At 43.8% G+C, this 16061-nt stretch overlaps 1 protein-coding gene across 2 annotated transcripts; it reads left to right on the forward strand.

Moving 5' to 3' along the window:
• Positions 1–110: 110 nt before the first annotated feature.
• adnpb (activity-dependent neuroprotector homeobox b) lies at positions 111–10417 on the forward strand. 2 transcript variants are annotated; one of them, XM_071475602.1, is made up of 4 exons: positions 111–1157; positions 5073–5189; positions 5869–5961; positions 6125–10417. In XM_071475602.1, the coding sequence occupies exons 2-4, from the start codon at positions 5082–5084 to the stop codon at positions 9152–9154; spliced, it is 3231 nt and encodes a 1076-aa protein (XP_071331703.1). In that variant the 5' UTR covers positions 111–1157; positions 5073–5081; the 3' UTR covers positions 9155–10417. The 2 variants fall into 2 exon arrangements, with proteins under 2 accessions (XP_071331703.1, XP_071331702.1); XM_071475601.1 differs by lacking the exon at positions 111–1157 and adding an exon at positions 1207–1761.
• Positions 10418–16061: the final 5644 nt, after the last annotated feature.

A 16061-nucleotide genomic window follows, 5' to 3' on the forward strand; every position in this document is an offset into this window, starting at 1 on the left:
CACAGTGAGTCAAAACCTAAAATGGGTTACAGAGAGCAACCAGCTTCCCCCATTGGTATTTAATTATCAAGGTCAATAAGAAAGAAGAAAAGCTTCAGATTTTAAAACTGAAAGAAACAATGTGGCAAGATGACCTCAGATCCATCCTGGAAGATTATGATGATATGATAATGTTTATCACTCCTATGAACTGTTAAAATGAAAACCTGCTCACCAGAGACTTACCCAGCACCAACAGTAAATATATCAATAAGCATAAAAGTAAATTTCTTGCCCTTGGAAACAGTTAAATGTAAAAGTTTTTAAAAAGTCAGCAACTTGTTTTTGGACTTTCAACTACATCTCATGGTCTTGCCGAGTACATAGTGTTGAATACTTTGTGCTAAGGCAAGTAGTAGTCAGCTGATACCAGCTTGTAGATCTGACACAGACACTCATGGAAAATTTAAGGGGAAGGGATTAAGGGAAATCATTTAAGAGTCCCAACAGGGTGAATCAGAATCAGAATCAGTTTTATTGCCAAGTATGTTTTCACATACAAGGAATTTAAATTAATTTGTTTGGACTTTGAAAGCATCAACATTATGTGGTCTCGATGCTATGACTTGAGGAGAAATGAAGGTATACTGTATATTGCATAATCTTAAACTGACATGTTTGATTAAATTACCATATAGCAAATCTAGAGTCAGTCAGGTCCTATTCTAGCATTAAAAGAAAAAACTGCCCAGTAAGTGATAGGAGTGGTGGTTCAGTGATGATGGTGGTAGTGGGAGAGATGGCTGAGTGGTCAAGAAGTAACCCCTTCTGATGGAGAACTTTTACAATCACTTTAACCATGTAAATAAACAGAAGTGCTGGTGTACAGTGCTGTGCTCGGTTTCTATATATTTCTATATCTATGGTTAATAACACAGCATAGTGTAGCGCCCCCTATCGTTGACTCAAATGCTTATACCTCTTGTAAACTGTGTAGTGGCAATTGGTACATCTGACCCCTCATTGGGGGGGTGGATGCCAGACGAAGCAAGATTGCGCATGCGCCTAAGTGGAAGAGCCCTACTCCAGGAGGACGCCCGCTGTCGGCCAGATCACGCCATTACTATGCCGGGTTGTTTACCCCATATCCTTGGACACAGAAACCAGGGGCGAGACAGGTTTTTATTTATTTTTTTATTTTTATTTGAATAGACAGTTACTTAATTGGCCAAATTGTTTGTCGAACCAATCAAGAGTTTTAATGAGGCGGGCTCGCGAGGATGTCACAATGAGATTATTTATGCTAATCAAGTAGATGTCACTTCCGCCCCTTTTATTTGCGCCATTTTGGATAGGGCAGTTTCTAGGCTGGATGTGTATTGTCTGTCAGGGAGGAGAATGGTCCAAACGTTATCGGCTGCCAGGCAATCACAGGCAGACTAGGCAATTTATTTGAAAGAGTGGGTACGCCAGTTGTTGTTCCCATCAACAGGACATGTGTCCGCCCTCACCGCTCTAGGGAATGGAGGTTTTAATTGTCTAATGAGGCTCGGAGGCTTTCAGTTCCCGTTTGCCGACCAGAGGGAAGAGGATAGCCCTTGTCGGCGAGGGACAGTCGGGTTTGGAGGGTGCACGGACAGTCGGGCTCCCCCCGCGAAGCTACTTGTCACCTGAAAGGATATTATTGAGATATCTGGGGGAAAGTGAAAGTGCCTGTACATCGTCTCAGTCAACCTGAGGTGACACTCTTCAATCGGACGGGAGTGCTGGATGTGAAAGCAGGTAAACTTGTCTGTTATAATGTTGGACGTGTATCTCAAAGCGAGATAGTTTGCAGTTAGCCGTGGCTACCTGCGTTGATGCGATGGGTGGCGGTGAACTACAGCTAAGGTAACTTGTCAGTATATATAGCTAACGTTATGTTTGTATAAGTCAGGGGGTTCAGCGTTACCTCAAGTTGAATGACTGCTCTGGTCGATTTGTTCAGAACAGCCCCGGTAAAATGCAAGCTAATATGCGTTGCTGGAAATTAATGAGAAAAAAATGGCAGCATTAGTTTGTTAATAGTCCATGTTGTAAGTGCGAGTTGCTAGCTTAGCATGCTAACTTAGCGCGGTGTGTCCCCATTCTTTGTCAGTGGCAGCAGCTCCCTGCCAAAGCTATCGATCAGGATACTGCCAGATGTTGATCAGAGACCATATTAACTGACACTGACGTTACCTCAACCCACCATGACACATCTTGAAAATGAACGTTTTCAATACGAGAAATGCTGCGAGTGTTTAAAGTGTATCTTCTGTACAGAGTTAAGTCTTGGGGACAAACGATGCATATTCACAACCACAGCCAGATCGTGGCATGGAATTCATATAACTGTTTGTTGCATTATATAAGTTTTCCTTTGAGTACTCAAACCCTCCTCAGAGGTGATCAGAATATGACCAGGATCCGGCCAGATGACACTGGGGGATGTGATACACTCATACCTTGTGTTTAAGCTGTTGTGTGTGTGTGTTGGAGGGGTGGGCTGGGGTCTGTCACTTTGTCATGTGATAGACATGGTCACCACTCTCAATCAATCAATCACTCTCACACACAAACACACAGACACAGACACACACACAGACAGCCCTCTGCCTTTATTTCTAAGGGCTGCAGACAGGTGTTTAGCCCAATGACACAACTAACCCCTGTGCATTTTAAGCATCCAAACTTTCCTGGTGTCTTTGTGAATGTAGATGTCACCAAGCCTCTTCCCTTGGTAAACATCTGGATCTTGAAGGAGAAGCTTAAACAGCAGCCAGAACATAGGTTACCATGTCCCAGTGGAGGACTGAGTGAGCGGTAGGAAGTCAGTGATTTAAGTTTTGTAGGCCTCTTGTTTATTCTTCCTCACACCACTGGAGAAGGGGAAACCTGTTTTCTGCCAGCGGCCCTCAGCAGAGCAGAACAGCCTCCTATCGCCTTTTCTCCCTCTCCTCTTCCATCTCTCCCTCCCTTCCCTCCTGCTTAGCCTCTCCTTGCCCCCCCCCTCCCCGCATGTATATCTATCGCCCCCTTTTTCTCTCACCCTTTTCTATCCCCCCCACCCTCTTCCCCTCCTTCCCCTCTCCTATGAGCCTGTCTGTCTGCCCCCACCACCACCACCACAACCACACACACACACTTACACACTTCCATCACTTACTCTCTGTCCTCTCTCCTCTCTCCCCTCACACCCCTTATAGCCTGGCTTGCTCACTCAATCCCCCTCCCTTCTCTCTCCCTTGCCTTCCTCCCAGCGCCCCCCCCCCCCCCCCCACACCCCCCACACCCACACCCACCCCACCTCATCTCATCCTCTCCCACACTTACCCTCCCCCTTCCCTGATCTCTCCAGCTCCTTCTGTCCCTCCCCTTCCTCCCTCCCAACATCCCTCCCTCGTCTCCTACCTCTCCTCCCTCCCTCCCCTCCCCCTCCACTGCAGACATATTGTTGAGGCTGCTGCTGACTCAATAGGAGGCGCCATTCTGTGATGGTATTGCAAGGCAGGGAGAAAAAGGGGGCAGGCAGAGTATGGGGAAGCTTACATAATGGAGCTCATCTTTAGCGCCATCTAGCAGGAGAATGACAGAGCGAGGAAGTGGGCAATCTCTTTCACTCACTCCAGCCTTTGCACATTTCTCAATGCAAGACAGACAGCAGGCGGACAAGAAAGTGAGACAGACAGGAGCATCGACTTTGGTGCTCTTGGCTCGTCACCAAGCCGACGCTTGATGCAAACACACACACACATATACACAGTTCCCCCTCTCTCTTTTGTGTTTTCCAGAAGGGAAATAAGCTGAGGTGTTCACAGGAATTGTTTGGGACAGTGCTGTTTGTTGTTACTGAGCTGCTTCAATGTCATCATGCATCAGTGACCTTTGACCCCACTATATCTAGGTTTGATTTGAATAGAGATATTTTACCAGCCACTTTGGACAGTGCATTAAACAGCCCTTATATCTAGTGGCAAAAGGCGGCTTTAACTAAAAATAAACTAATTGCTAATGACAATAACACATAATGAATGGGTGGATGGGGGTTTAGCTGTGTTTTGCATTGAACCAGTGGCTCTGTCTTTGTGCTGGCCACATTTCTTTCTACTCCAGACAGCCAGTCAAGTTTTGCAAGGTCAAAGTAAAACCTTGTTATTGTTATTTATCATTTAAGGTTGGGATTAACACAGTGTAGTGCACAATGCGAAACCTAAACTACCCTAACCTCTGAGCATTGGCCTGTGACTTTGTAGGTGCAGTTTTCTTACAAAGAAAGTTAAGTTTGCACTATGTTTCTCAATTAAATGCACTATGTCCAACAAAAGTAATAAGTGCATTTCTTTAATAAACAATACATGTTTACAAGCTAACAGTCTTCTTCTACCTTGCCTTTGCCGGCACATTGCTGTATATCTTGGTGCATTACCTCTGAGTGACAGTCAGTGCAGCAGTGTGAGACCATTGAAAGGAATGTGTGTTGCATCTACTAGAAAATTCGGTGTAGCTTTTCTCACTGTGGAGTCTTAGAGGTTTGATGAAAACATGTCTGCTTGCTCAGGCCTCATCATTGAAGCTTTGCCAACACACTGTTTAGACTTTTGACAAGTCACAGTAGGAAAGGCACAGGTGCAAATAATATGTAATTCTGGTGACTGTCACACTGTCATGGTCTACTAGGACACCTACTGTTGGCCTCAGGACTACCACAACAAGACAAAAGAGTTGCTGCTGTCATACAGCATTCCAGTTGTAAAATCCTGTATGAGTATTACAAATTGTTTTTCTGTTTGTTTGTTTTCATATCTGTAGTCATATCTGACTAAAGCCATAATGAACATTTAGATAAAAGATAACTACGTCTAAATGTCAAAAGGCTGTCACTACTACGTACCACATCGCTGATGCGATCATTGTTATTTCATGTGTGTTCATGTGTTTACCCGATGTACTATGAAGGCTTAGTCAATCTAAGATCTTTTAAAGAGAACTCCTCTTCATAACTCGTAAAGTCACTTATCCATATTCTACCCTATACCTGTTGATCATATTCTCTGTGTGTCTTTTCTGTTCAGGTGGGCAGCATGTTCCAGCTCCCTGTCAATAACTTGGGCAGTCTGCGGAAAGCAAGGAAAAATGTAAAAAAGGTCCTGGGGGACATTGGCTTGGAGTTCTGTAGAGATCACCTAGAGGTGAGCCTGCCCAGACTGTGGTATTTTATGATGACCACACATTCTACTGTACATTTGTGTTCAAATCTTTGCCTTAAGATGGATACAGCTTGAGATTTCAAATCTGACGTCTTTGCTCTTTTCAGCATTGCAATAATTTCAGTAAAAGTAACAGTTTTTTACCTTTTTTTTCATCTCCAACTCCGACATGATCCACTTAATGTCAGCTGCCGTGATTTGAAGTACACACACAGTGGCATAGGAACCCTACAGCAAACTAGTGTTTTTAATCGTTATTAGTGTAATTGCAGAGCGATGCAGACACACCAGAGCACAAGTATAAATGCTCACAGCAGCGTAGGCTGTGGTGTAGACTCTGCATTGAATCCTACGCAGAAGTGTAAACCAGACTTAAGACACACACACACACACACAGTAAAACAGCAGAGGAGAGAAATGTGACCGTAAATATCAGCAAAACACAGGAGAGACTCTCACACTGAGCTGAAATGAATGAGTGCACATAAATTAGGTCATTAGTAAGTAATGGTAAGCAAGGTAGCATCTTTCTCATGCATCCATAGCATTAGTCTTTCCTTGGTGAATGTATCAAAAAAACATTGTTCTGGTTGATTGTGTATTTGTTTCATCATGAAGTATTAAGCTTTATTTATCATGTATTTATTTTCTTGTTGTTTAGGACTATAAGCACTTTACTCCTCCAGAGGTGTATATAAAGCACACTACCTGGGAAGATGTGTGCATGTGGGAACCATCACATACCAAAGTCCAGGTGTGTGACACACACACATATACACTGTCACATAAATATCTTGTTGTTTGAAACACTGATATTTGAATCTGTTGAAACTGTGTGTAATGGTATAATAAATTAATTCTCTCAGACAAAGAGCTTCTAAAGTCTAAGTTTTTTCCCACTTCTTTGTCTTCTTCAGGACTACAGATCAAAGCCTTTCTGCTGCTCCGGCTGCCTCTTTTCATCCAAGTACTTCTCTGCATACAAGAGCCACTTCCGCAATGTCCACAGTGAGGACTTCGAGAACAACATTCTGCTCAACTGCCCCTACTGCACTTACAATGGTAACAAAAAGACTCTGGAAACGCACATCAAACTTTTCCACATGCCTAACAACACTGTGCGGCAGGGCCCTGGTGGAATGGTGGCAGGGGCCAGTGGGCTCATGTTGAAAGATGGGGTGCTAAAGAGGCCTGGGGACAGTGTGGAACAGGCTGTGTACTACTGCAAGAAGTGCACCTATAGGGACCCTTTGTACAATGTAGTGCGAAAGCATATCTACCGGGAACACTTCCAGCAAGTTGCCCAGCCCTACATTGTGAAACCGGGAGAGAGGACACACGCTCAGAATGGCGGCACAGGGAATACAGAGAGTAACAGCACAAACAATGTTAACAGTAACCAGATTCACTGCAAGAAGTGTCTGTTTGTTCCAAGGACCTACGAGGCCCTTGTTCAACATGTCATCGAGGACCACGAGAGGATTGGCTACCAGGTGACTGCTATGATTGGGCACACCAGTGTGATAGTCCCCCGTCCCAAACCCATCGTCATGATCCCCCCCAAATCCCAAGGAGACAAGACCATCATTGGGATGGGCCCCAAAGGTGCAGTAATGGCCACCACAAGGTCTCCTGGCTCACATCAGTTGGGTCGGGTCGTTATTGCATCAAAGGCGGGCTTCAACTCTCAAAATCTTCTATCTGGGATGAAACATGATGCAGTTGGATTAAAGGCTGGGGCCACCCATCCGTTCTCTGTCGGCAGCCAGCAGGTGAGGGTTACTCTACCAGGGAACGCCCAGGTGTCTGTGCCCCAGCAGTCACATGCAGCCAAGCAGCTTATTTCTGGTGGCTGCCTGCGGAGTCCAGTTGTGGTCAACTCCTCTTCCTCACTCAAATCCAACCCTCTGGGTTCACGTGTTCAGGCAGCAGCTACTACTGTAGCATCTGTCACATCCAAGAAAGGCGGTTCCTCGGCCCTCGGCACATCCTACACCCAGAAGTGGAAAATCTGCACCATCTGCAATGAGCTTTTCCCAGAGAACGTGTACAGTTCTCATTTTGAAAAAGAGCACAAAGCAGAGAAGGTGCCTGCTGTTGCTAACTACATCATGAAGATCCACAACTTCACCAGTAAGTGTCTATACTGCAACCGCTATCTTCCTAGTGACACATTGTTAAACCACATGTTGATCCATGGCTTGTCTTGCCCACACTGCCGTGCAACCTTCAATGATGTTGAGAAGATGGTGGCCCACATGCGGCTCTCACACCCAGATGACAGTGTAGGTCCACGCACAGACTCTCCCTTGACTTTTGACCTCACTCTGCAGCAGGGCAATCCCAAGAATGTTCAGTTGATCGTCACTACCTACAACATGAGAGACGCCCCAGAGGAGTCGGTGGCATTTCATGCCCAAAACAACAACTCTTCTGTGTCATCAGTCTTGTCTGCCTCCCTAATATCAGGCAAGAGGTTAATGCCTCAGCATCCATCCAAAACACAGTCAGTGGCTGCTGACAGTGCACCAACCAAGAGTGCCCCACAGGCATCTGTGCCCTACAAAAGGGATGTGGGCAAGACGCTATGTCCTCTTTGTTTCTCTATCCTTAAGGGCCCAATCTCGGACTCACTGGCCCATCACCTGAGAGAGAGGCACCAGGTGATTCAGACAGTCCATCCTGTAGAAAAGAAATTGACCTACAAGTGTATTCACTGTTTGGGGGTTTATACTAGTAACATGACCGCCTCCACCATCACTCTACACCTGGTGCACTGTAGAGGGGTAGGGAAATCTCAAAATGGGCAGGACAGCCGAGTGGCTCATTCTTCCCGGGTCAGCCAGGCGCAGAGTAGCGCTCTCAAACGGGCTGGCTTTGATGGCACAGACACAAGCGCACCAAAACGAAGGAGACCGGGACCCCCTGGGGAAAGGGCCCACCCTCGAGACAGCAACGGTCCATCTACTTTTGTAGAAAATCCTGATGAACCTGTGGTTCTGGCTCTTGACCCTAAAGGACGAGAAAATGAGTCCTACGAGTCAAGGAAGGCATTTCTAACACAGTATTTCAATCGAGTGCCGTACCCCACACAAAGGGAGGTGGAGAAACTGGCAGCCAGTCTGTGGCTGTGGAAGTCGGACATCTCCAGCCACTTTATCAACAGACGGAGAAAATGCGTACAGGAATGCGAAACCCAAAATGCCAGCGTTCTGCTCGGGTTCAGTATGCATGAGCTCAGCAAAGTTAGGCACGAGCTGGCGTTGGTCCAGGACGGCGTGTATGAGGGCAGATGCAGCAAGAAGCGGACGTCCAGGACGCATTTGGGGTTGTCAGAGCAGGCTCTCCAAAGCCACAGGGAGCTTGTAGCTGCGAAAGCTGGTGTGGCCGTACCATCAAAGGGAAAGGCAGGTGGGACTGTGGAAGGCTCTAAAGCATCACCATCTACCCAAAAACCCAACAGTGCCAGCAAAGACCAAACCAAGACAATCAATAGCACCTTACCACAGAAAATGCCTCTAGACCTTTCTGAGCCCATTGCCATTGACTCTGAAAGTGATGAGGAAGAGCAGCAGAAAGATAACAAGGAACAAGAAGGAGAGATACATCGCCATGGTAACGAACAGCTTACTGGAGCTAAGGAGAAAATGGAGCAGAGAACAAGGGCCAAGATTGTTTCAGATCTAGATGACATGATGGATGATGATGACAACGAGGAGGAGGAGGAGGACGATGAGGATGATGATGATGATGATGATGAGGATGATGAGGATGATGACGGCAAGTACGAAAGACCGCATGTAGAGAATGGCTTCAGGCCCTCAGAGGGCTCAGAGAGACAGGCTGCTAAGGGAAGAGACACTCTGCCCATCATTATTCCCAAGTTTGTACCATCATCTGCAAGAAGCAGGAGAGATGGGGCCCAGCTGGGCAAACAGCAGGTCTGACTGAACAAATCAGAGACTCTCACAGTCAGAAACACTTTAGGTTTGATCCACATCAACAAATCTGCCTCGCCTAAACCGATGGACACTGCCTCATTACATTGGGCATCTATGAGAGGGGGAGAGTGGGGAGGGAGTAGGAGAGCAAGTCTCCTTGAGTGAAAACTCAAAACAAGCCATTCAGTGACATTTAAAGGAAGGAGTCAATGAGCAGCTATGACTGATGGAAAGATTTGGAACAAAGTTTTAAACCCCCCACCCCCCCCCCCCCCCCCCCCCCAAATTGGGAGGGGGAAGGTGCAAAGACAACAGTGAACTGACTCCAAATGAATGGAAAAAAGTTTTTTGCCTTCTATATACTTTATTACATTGAGGAGTTGTTAACGTTGATTTAGCCACTGAACTTGTAAGTGTGGCTTAAGACATTGAGTTGTCGTGAGGTAAAGCTTTCAGGCCGACCAGATAATCCATCATTTTTCATGTAGTTATACCAAGATAGGTAGTGTAAATTTGTACAGTCTTTTAGACATGTTTGGACAGACGTACATGTACCCTTAAATATTTGCTATTACCTGTGTGTAAGGTAGCCTCATATGTTCTATATTGATATGCTTAACAATAGGTGTTGCTTTGGTGGCTGGTATTTTCTTGTATGTTTTAAGTTTATTTTTTAACAAGCCTAGGTTTTTTTTGTTGTTTTTTTTTTTTTTTTTTTTTTTTTTTGCAAAATAATATATCTATACATCTCTCTCTCTCTATCTCTCTATCTCTCTCTCTCTCTCTCTCTCTCTCTCTATATATATATATATATATATATATATATATATATATATATATATATATATATATACACACACATATAAACTGAATTGATTTGTTTTTGCTTTTCAATTTGATTATGATTTTATTTTTTTATCTTTTTATGAAGTCTGTTCTGAAAGAATATTGGCGCTGAGCTACTCTCATTCTTTCACAGTATAAAGGAGCGTTTCATCTACTTTCTGCAGCCTTGTGCACATCAACCTTGACTGTACTGTACTGTATTTTCACAGTTTTATTTTATGTTTCTTTGTCCCACAAGACTGGACAGGAACTACCATACTGACATCCACAAAAGTGAAAGCAATTCTTACATGTTTTTTTTCCAGAAGAGAGTTGTGTTCAGTATGTGTTCTTTGAATTTAGTGTATTTGTTTTATGTTTTCATTTTTCACTTAAGCATTTATGAACAATAAAGTGCTGTAATTGTGCTTCTCACACAACTAATGGCAACGTGTGCTGGTTTCATTGTTCAGAAGGATTATGCACAGAAATGATTCTTAAAGTAAGAAAAGTTTCCTCTAGATAATAGAGGAACTATTGTAGGACTATTGTAAATCAGTTTTGTCTGCAGTTGTCGAAACTAGAAAACTACACTAAAAGAAGTGTTTGTATTCGTTAACTAGTACAGCGATGATGTCCCCTGTTTCTGGTTAAAGGGGCCATAAAACACTTCTCAGTGGAGGTTAGAGGTTGTATGGTTGATGGTGCAAAATACGATAATGGTGCACCAACTACTGTTTGAAATACTGTAGTGCAGTGATGTTTAACCCCCACCCCTTCCCAGAGTAGTCCTGATATAAATCTGAAAGGTCACCAGAAAAACCTTCAAAACACCAACCAAATGTTAACAAATATCTCCATTGCTGTTAAAACATGTTGCTCCTGGCGCAGCATCTTTTTTTACATTGAACAGGCAGCAATGTAGGGAGGGAGGACTCACTGAGAAGTGTAAACTAACATCAACATCAGGGACACACTGACAGTTCCTTTGATTCTGTAGGAAGGGAGAGGGACAAAGTGTCACCTACTCATCTTCAGCTTCTTCATGAAGTAAAGCAAATATTTTGGCACAAAAACTCAAGAATGCCACATTTTTTAAATTTGATTGACAGTAAATATTGATTGAGTGTGAGTAAACCAGTTAAAATATAATTTCAAGAGTGATATTGTTACAGGTTTTCTTGTCATCAGACTTTCTCTAAACAATGCATATACTAAATCCAGGAGAAACTGGATCTTACATGGTTATATACAATGCCAAACAGATGCCTTTTATTAGTTTTTCTGTTTTTGGGTTAAAAATAATTTATTCTCATTTGTTGTGCAAGAAAGTAAAGCAGGTATGAAAATAATCCTTTTCCCCAAGTTAATTTAATCTTATTTAAGAGGAATTAAATTAGGCAACTGAATATTTCATTGACCGCTCAGGTCTGAAATATAACATCCACATCCTTCAGCACATTGTTATGAGATGTAACATTGCTTTGTAATATGAGAATAGAGTGGGGAATATCAGACCAGGATCGGATTTATTTTATTTCTTATTTCTAAAGATATACACATGCATTCATTGGTTACATGTAACAGGATTTTGTAATTAAATTAAATAATAAATATAATTGTGATCTGTTACAGTTACTGTGGAAAAAAATGTTACTAAATTACAGTTAAAGGTTGAGAAGGTTGTCCACTCGTGTGCTCTATTGGATTGAGATCTGGTGACTGTGGGCCATTTGAGTACAGTGAACTCATTGTCATGTTCAAGAAACCAGTTTGAGATGTTGTGTGTTCTTCTCTTCTGCATACCTTGGTTGTAACGAGTGGTTATTTGAGTTTCTGTTGCCTTCCTATCGGGTCAAAGCAGACTGGTCATTCTCCTCTGACCTCTGGCATCAACAAGGCATTTTCACCCAGAGAACTGCCGCTCACTGAATATTATCTCATTTTCTGACCATTCTCTGTAACCCCTAGAGATGGTTGTGCGGGAAAATCCCAGTAGATCAGCAGTTTCTTAAATACTTAGACTACCCCGTCTGGCACCAATAATCATGCCACGTTCATAGTCACTTCCATTCTGATACTCAGTCTACATGCCTAAATGCATTGAGTTGTTGCCATGTGATTGGCTGATCTGACATTTTCATTAACAAGCAGTTGAACAGGTGTTTGAAATAAAGTGGCCGGGGAGTGTGCCAGTGAGTGTGTGTGTGTGTGTGTGTGTGTATATATATATATATATAATTCTCCTTCCATCCACAACATACAGGATGTGCACCTTGATTCCTCACATATGTTATGCTTTGTTACACAGGAGTTGTGACTTTAAGTAGCAAAATATAGTTCCAGGAATATCCAGCATTGCTTGGTAACCAAAAATAAGTTGCCCACAAGATCACAGTGGTATGATATTGCCCGTGTAATGAAGAATTATGTTTACCTCCTCAGTGTCTTTTCGACCATGGAAATGTGGGAATCTATGATTTCATCAGAATGACAATGTTTGATGAAAACAGAGATTAACGTACCTGTGTCCACTTGATTTATATATAATATACAGCTTTGTTTGAATGTCCTTGTTTCAGGTGAAAACATGAAACAGAATATATGATGTGGTTGTCAGAGAACTGAACTGTGTCCCTTTGTATTCTGGTTTGAACACTTACACCAGATGAAGCATGTCTGCATGTTACCAGAACGCTAAATTATTAACCCTTCGTTGAGGTGCACCACTGGATGAAAGGTTAGTGTACTGGGTCACACTCTTCTATCAACCCAGGTAAATTGAGTGAGGTTGATGCAAACATTCACATGTATATTTTTACCTCCAAGTATTTCACTAAAATTCCATCCTTTGCCACCCAGGGATGAGGAATCCAAAATGGAGGGAAATTACCCCAGTGCAATAGGGAGAGAGAGAGGGAGAGAGAGAGAGAGGCAAGACTCTCCTTGGCTGGCTAGTCAGTGTTGCTATGCTGTTGTAAGGAGCGAGGGAGAGGGAGGAAGGGAAGGATGGAGGGAGGGCAGGATGGAGCGAGGGAAGGAGTGGTGGTGGGGGGGCTGAAGGATAGCAAGAGAGAGAGGCCTGGCAGACTGTGGGGGAGGCGGAGGCCTCATCTGCAGTGCTGTGTGCAGAAGGAGCGTTTAACAGCCTTTCAAAGGGTGGAAGGGGAGGGGAAGGGAGAGAGAGAGGGAGAGGGAGACGAAGGGAAGGGGTGGGGAGAGGTGTTGGGGGGAGGGGAGGAGAGGAAAAAGGGAATCAGAGAGGGACAGGAGCATGAGGGAGGAAAAGCAAAGAGGAGAGAGAGGAGAGGGTGGAGGAGAAGAGAGTGGCAAGAAAGAAAGAGTGGAGGAAGTGGTAGGGGCAGATGGAGGAGGGGATGTAGGGGGAGGGAAGAGGAGGAGGAGAGAGAGAGAGAAAGCGGAGAGAAGAAGGGGGAGGGAAAGGAGGACTTGGGGGAAGGGAGGTGATGGCAGTGGTGGTGGTGGTGTAGAGATGGCGCCCCCTGCAGTTGGAGGAGAGAGACAGAGAGCCCCTGGTGTGTGCGCTTTCAGAAACAAAGAGGTGCAGGCAGCCGAGACAAAACAGCCCCTGTGCTTAACAGGAGGGAGACCAATTGGTCAAACTGCCCCACCACTACCACCAGCCAGCATGAAACTGAGCAGTGATGACCATGGTGACAGAGGGGAGAGAAGGGCAGAAGAAGTGAGGAGGAAAGACGAAGGGATGTGTACAGGGAGGGTGGTGACCAGGTTTAAATGTAGTTATGCCTGTGGTAGCGTCCCCCGTAGGAAGCTGACAGGAGCCAGTGGGCAAAAGGGGCAAAAGATAAATAATAAATTTGTGTTTGTGTGTGTTTGCATGTGTGCACCAATAAAAAGGACACGTGTGATGTTATGGAAAAACAACATTTCATCTTGTTCTCCACATCCTCTGAAAATTGCATGTCAGTAGAGGTCATCTAGATCTGGGTGGCACATAAAACTCGGACAATAACAGAGAGACAGAGAGAGAGAGAGAGAGACAGAGATGGGGTGGAAGTGATGGGGGGTGCTAAAGAAAGGCCTTGCAGACTGCGGGGGAGACAAGAGGCCTCTTCTGCAGTGCTGGGTGATGGAGTGTGGGGGGGGGTGGGCTGGCAAACACACATAATAGACACAGCAGAGGGAGAGGTTTGGAGGGGGGGGGGGCAGCTAGAGATGGGGGAAGCTAGCGCCTCCTGCAGTCAGAGTGGCCTTGTTGCACACACACAACATACACACACACACAGTAGAAATGATTCATGGAAAGAATATGGTGGAATTGAATCTTTCAGTAGGCAGAGAAAAATGCAATATGGATAGTCAAAGAGGAAAAAGAGAGGAATAAGATGACAAAGGGGTGAGGCAGAGTAAATCAAGAGAGGAAGTCACAAGCCACAAGAGAGATAACAAGAAACCAAATGGCTTCTGCTATTCTGGAAGACACTTACACCCTGAGTGCACAGTAGTAACATCCACTTGTGACAGTGCAACGAAGAACCGTTGCACTGTCACAAGTTGTCACAAGTTAGAGAGAGAGGAACTTTGATTTGAGTCCTGGAAAATCAAGATATTTAAGCGTGTTCTGTATTCAGGGAATAACAAGGTTTTCCTAAACCTTTGAACCTGTGACTTCTGAGAAAGAGGCAGCGTCTACTTGTGACACCTCACCACAGGTTATGGACTAAGTGTGTTTAAAGACCACTGATCTACACCATTTTACAAAGATGAAGCCAGAAGCCAGTTTAGAGAGTGTAGTGAAAACTACGATGGAAAACCTTGAGGACAAACAATCTTTCTTTGTTGGATCAATTTAGATCCTCAGACTGCACCAGCAACAAACCACAGCAGTAAGTTAGACTGTTAGTCTGTCTGCAGACAGCTCTGCAGATCTGACTTATGTGAATATTACCTCTTTTTTCCAAGTTTGGGATGAAGGACATGGCAGATTAACAAAAGTGACAGCCAACACATGTTATAAATACACTCTAATTTGCCAGTTAAAATGTGAATCAAACTTTCCGGGATGTTGCATGAATAGATGTGCAGAAAGTCAGCTGGTGACGTCATCATCATCCTCATTATCATCATTATCATTGTCTTTCTGGAGAAAGAGAGAGCAGACTGAGACTGAGGGCAGTAGTGGGTGCTGTAAAGGTAGAAATAGAGAAGGGAATGAGAATGAGGGAGGTTGAGAAGTGATAGTTTGATACAAAGTTTTTCAGTCCAGATGAAGGGCCTCAGTCACCATATGACCATGCTGCTATGAAAATATATATTTCAGTGCTAAAGGAATACATTTTTTCTTTATCCCTGGAGCTATTTCCAGTGCTCTTTCAGTAAGGGTTACTGAGTTTTTCAAAAGTCTGCAGACTCACCACTGCACTCCCACAGAATAATATAAGTAATCAATGCAGACATGATGGTGTGGTGCTTTAGAAAGTGGTTAGCAGTGTTTTACATGTAATGCAGTGAAATTTTGTACATGCTGGTAATGGAAGAAAAGAATTTCAGTTTACTTTAATGTCAAAAAAAAAAAAAAAGTATTTTAAAGCCAGTCTTTGTAAAATTCATAGAGGAAATTACACAGCCTTCTTCTTACAAAGAGTTGAATTCATAAGAAAAAAAGAAGACCCATGCTCATTTTATTACATGTAAGGTTTTTGCTGGTGGCTAATGTTAGCAAACTTTAGATACATGCTGTGTAACTGAAATTAAAGCAGCTATAGTCAATATTTTCATTTTATCAATGAGTTACATGACTATTGGTTTGTAAAAGGAGCTGCTCATCATGGTGAACCCACAGAAGATCATCATAAACTCTGCAGCTCTGCTCAGCCCCTCTGAGTTTTAGTGCACCTTTTAGCTCAGCTGTTTTGGTTTTGCTGTTTTGGTTCATTCTCATATCATAATTTTTACCATCATAAATCTGCTACTTGCTCAGCAACATACAAAGTCAGAGTATGGTGGAGCATTGAGCAGCTAAAGAGCCAGGACATTTTCTCAGGTGTTACTGGAAACCAAAACATACAGTTAGCTCTAAATGTCTGAGATTACTTGGTGTTTTGGG

Source organism: Trachinotus anak, unplaced genomic scaffold (assembly GCF_046630095.1).
Source record: "Trachinotus anak isolate AG129_WGS33_773 ecotype Australia unplaced genomic scaffold, CSIRO_AGI_Tana_v1 ptg000004l, whole genome shotgun sequence".
Lineage (NCBI taxonomy): Eukaryota > Metazoa > Chordata > Actinopteri > Carangiformes > Carangidae > Trachinotus > Trachinotus anak.

What these genes read in the sequence shown, in the direction of transcription:
- adnpb (XM_071475602.1), top strand. Translation starts at nt 5,082, where the DNA reads ATGTTCCAGCTCCCTGTCAATAACTTGGGCAGTCTGCGGAAAGCAAGG. An exon ending in TCTGTAGAGATCACCTAGAG is followed by an intron (nt 5,190 to 5,868) that starts GTGAGCCTGCCC and finishes CTTGTTGTTTAG; the next exon opens with GACTATAAGCACTTTACTCC. An exon ending in CATCACATACCAAAGTCCAG is followed by an intron (nt 5,962 to 6,124) that starts GTGTGTGACACA and finishes TGTCTTCTTCAG; the next exon opens with GACTACAGATCAAAGCCTTT.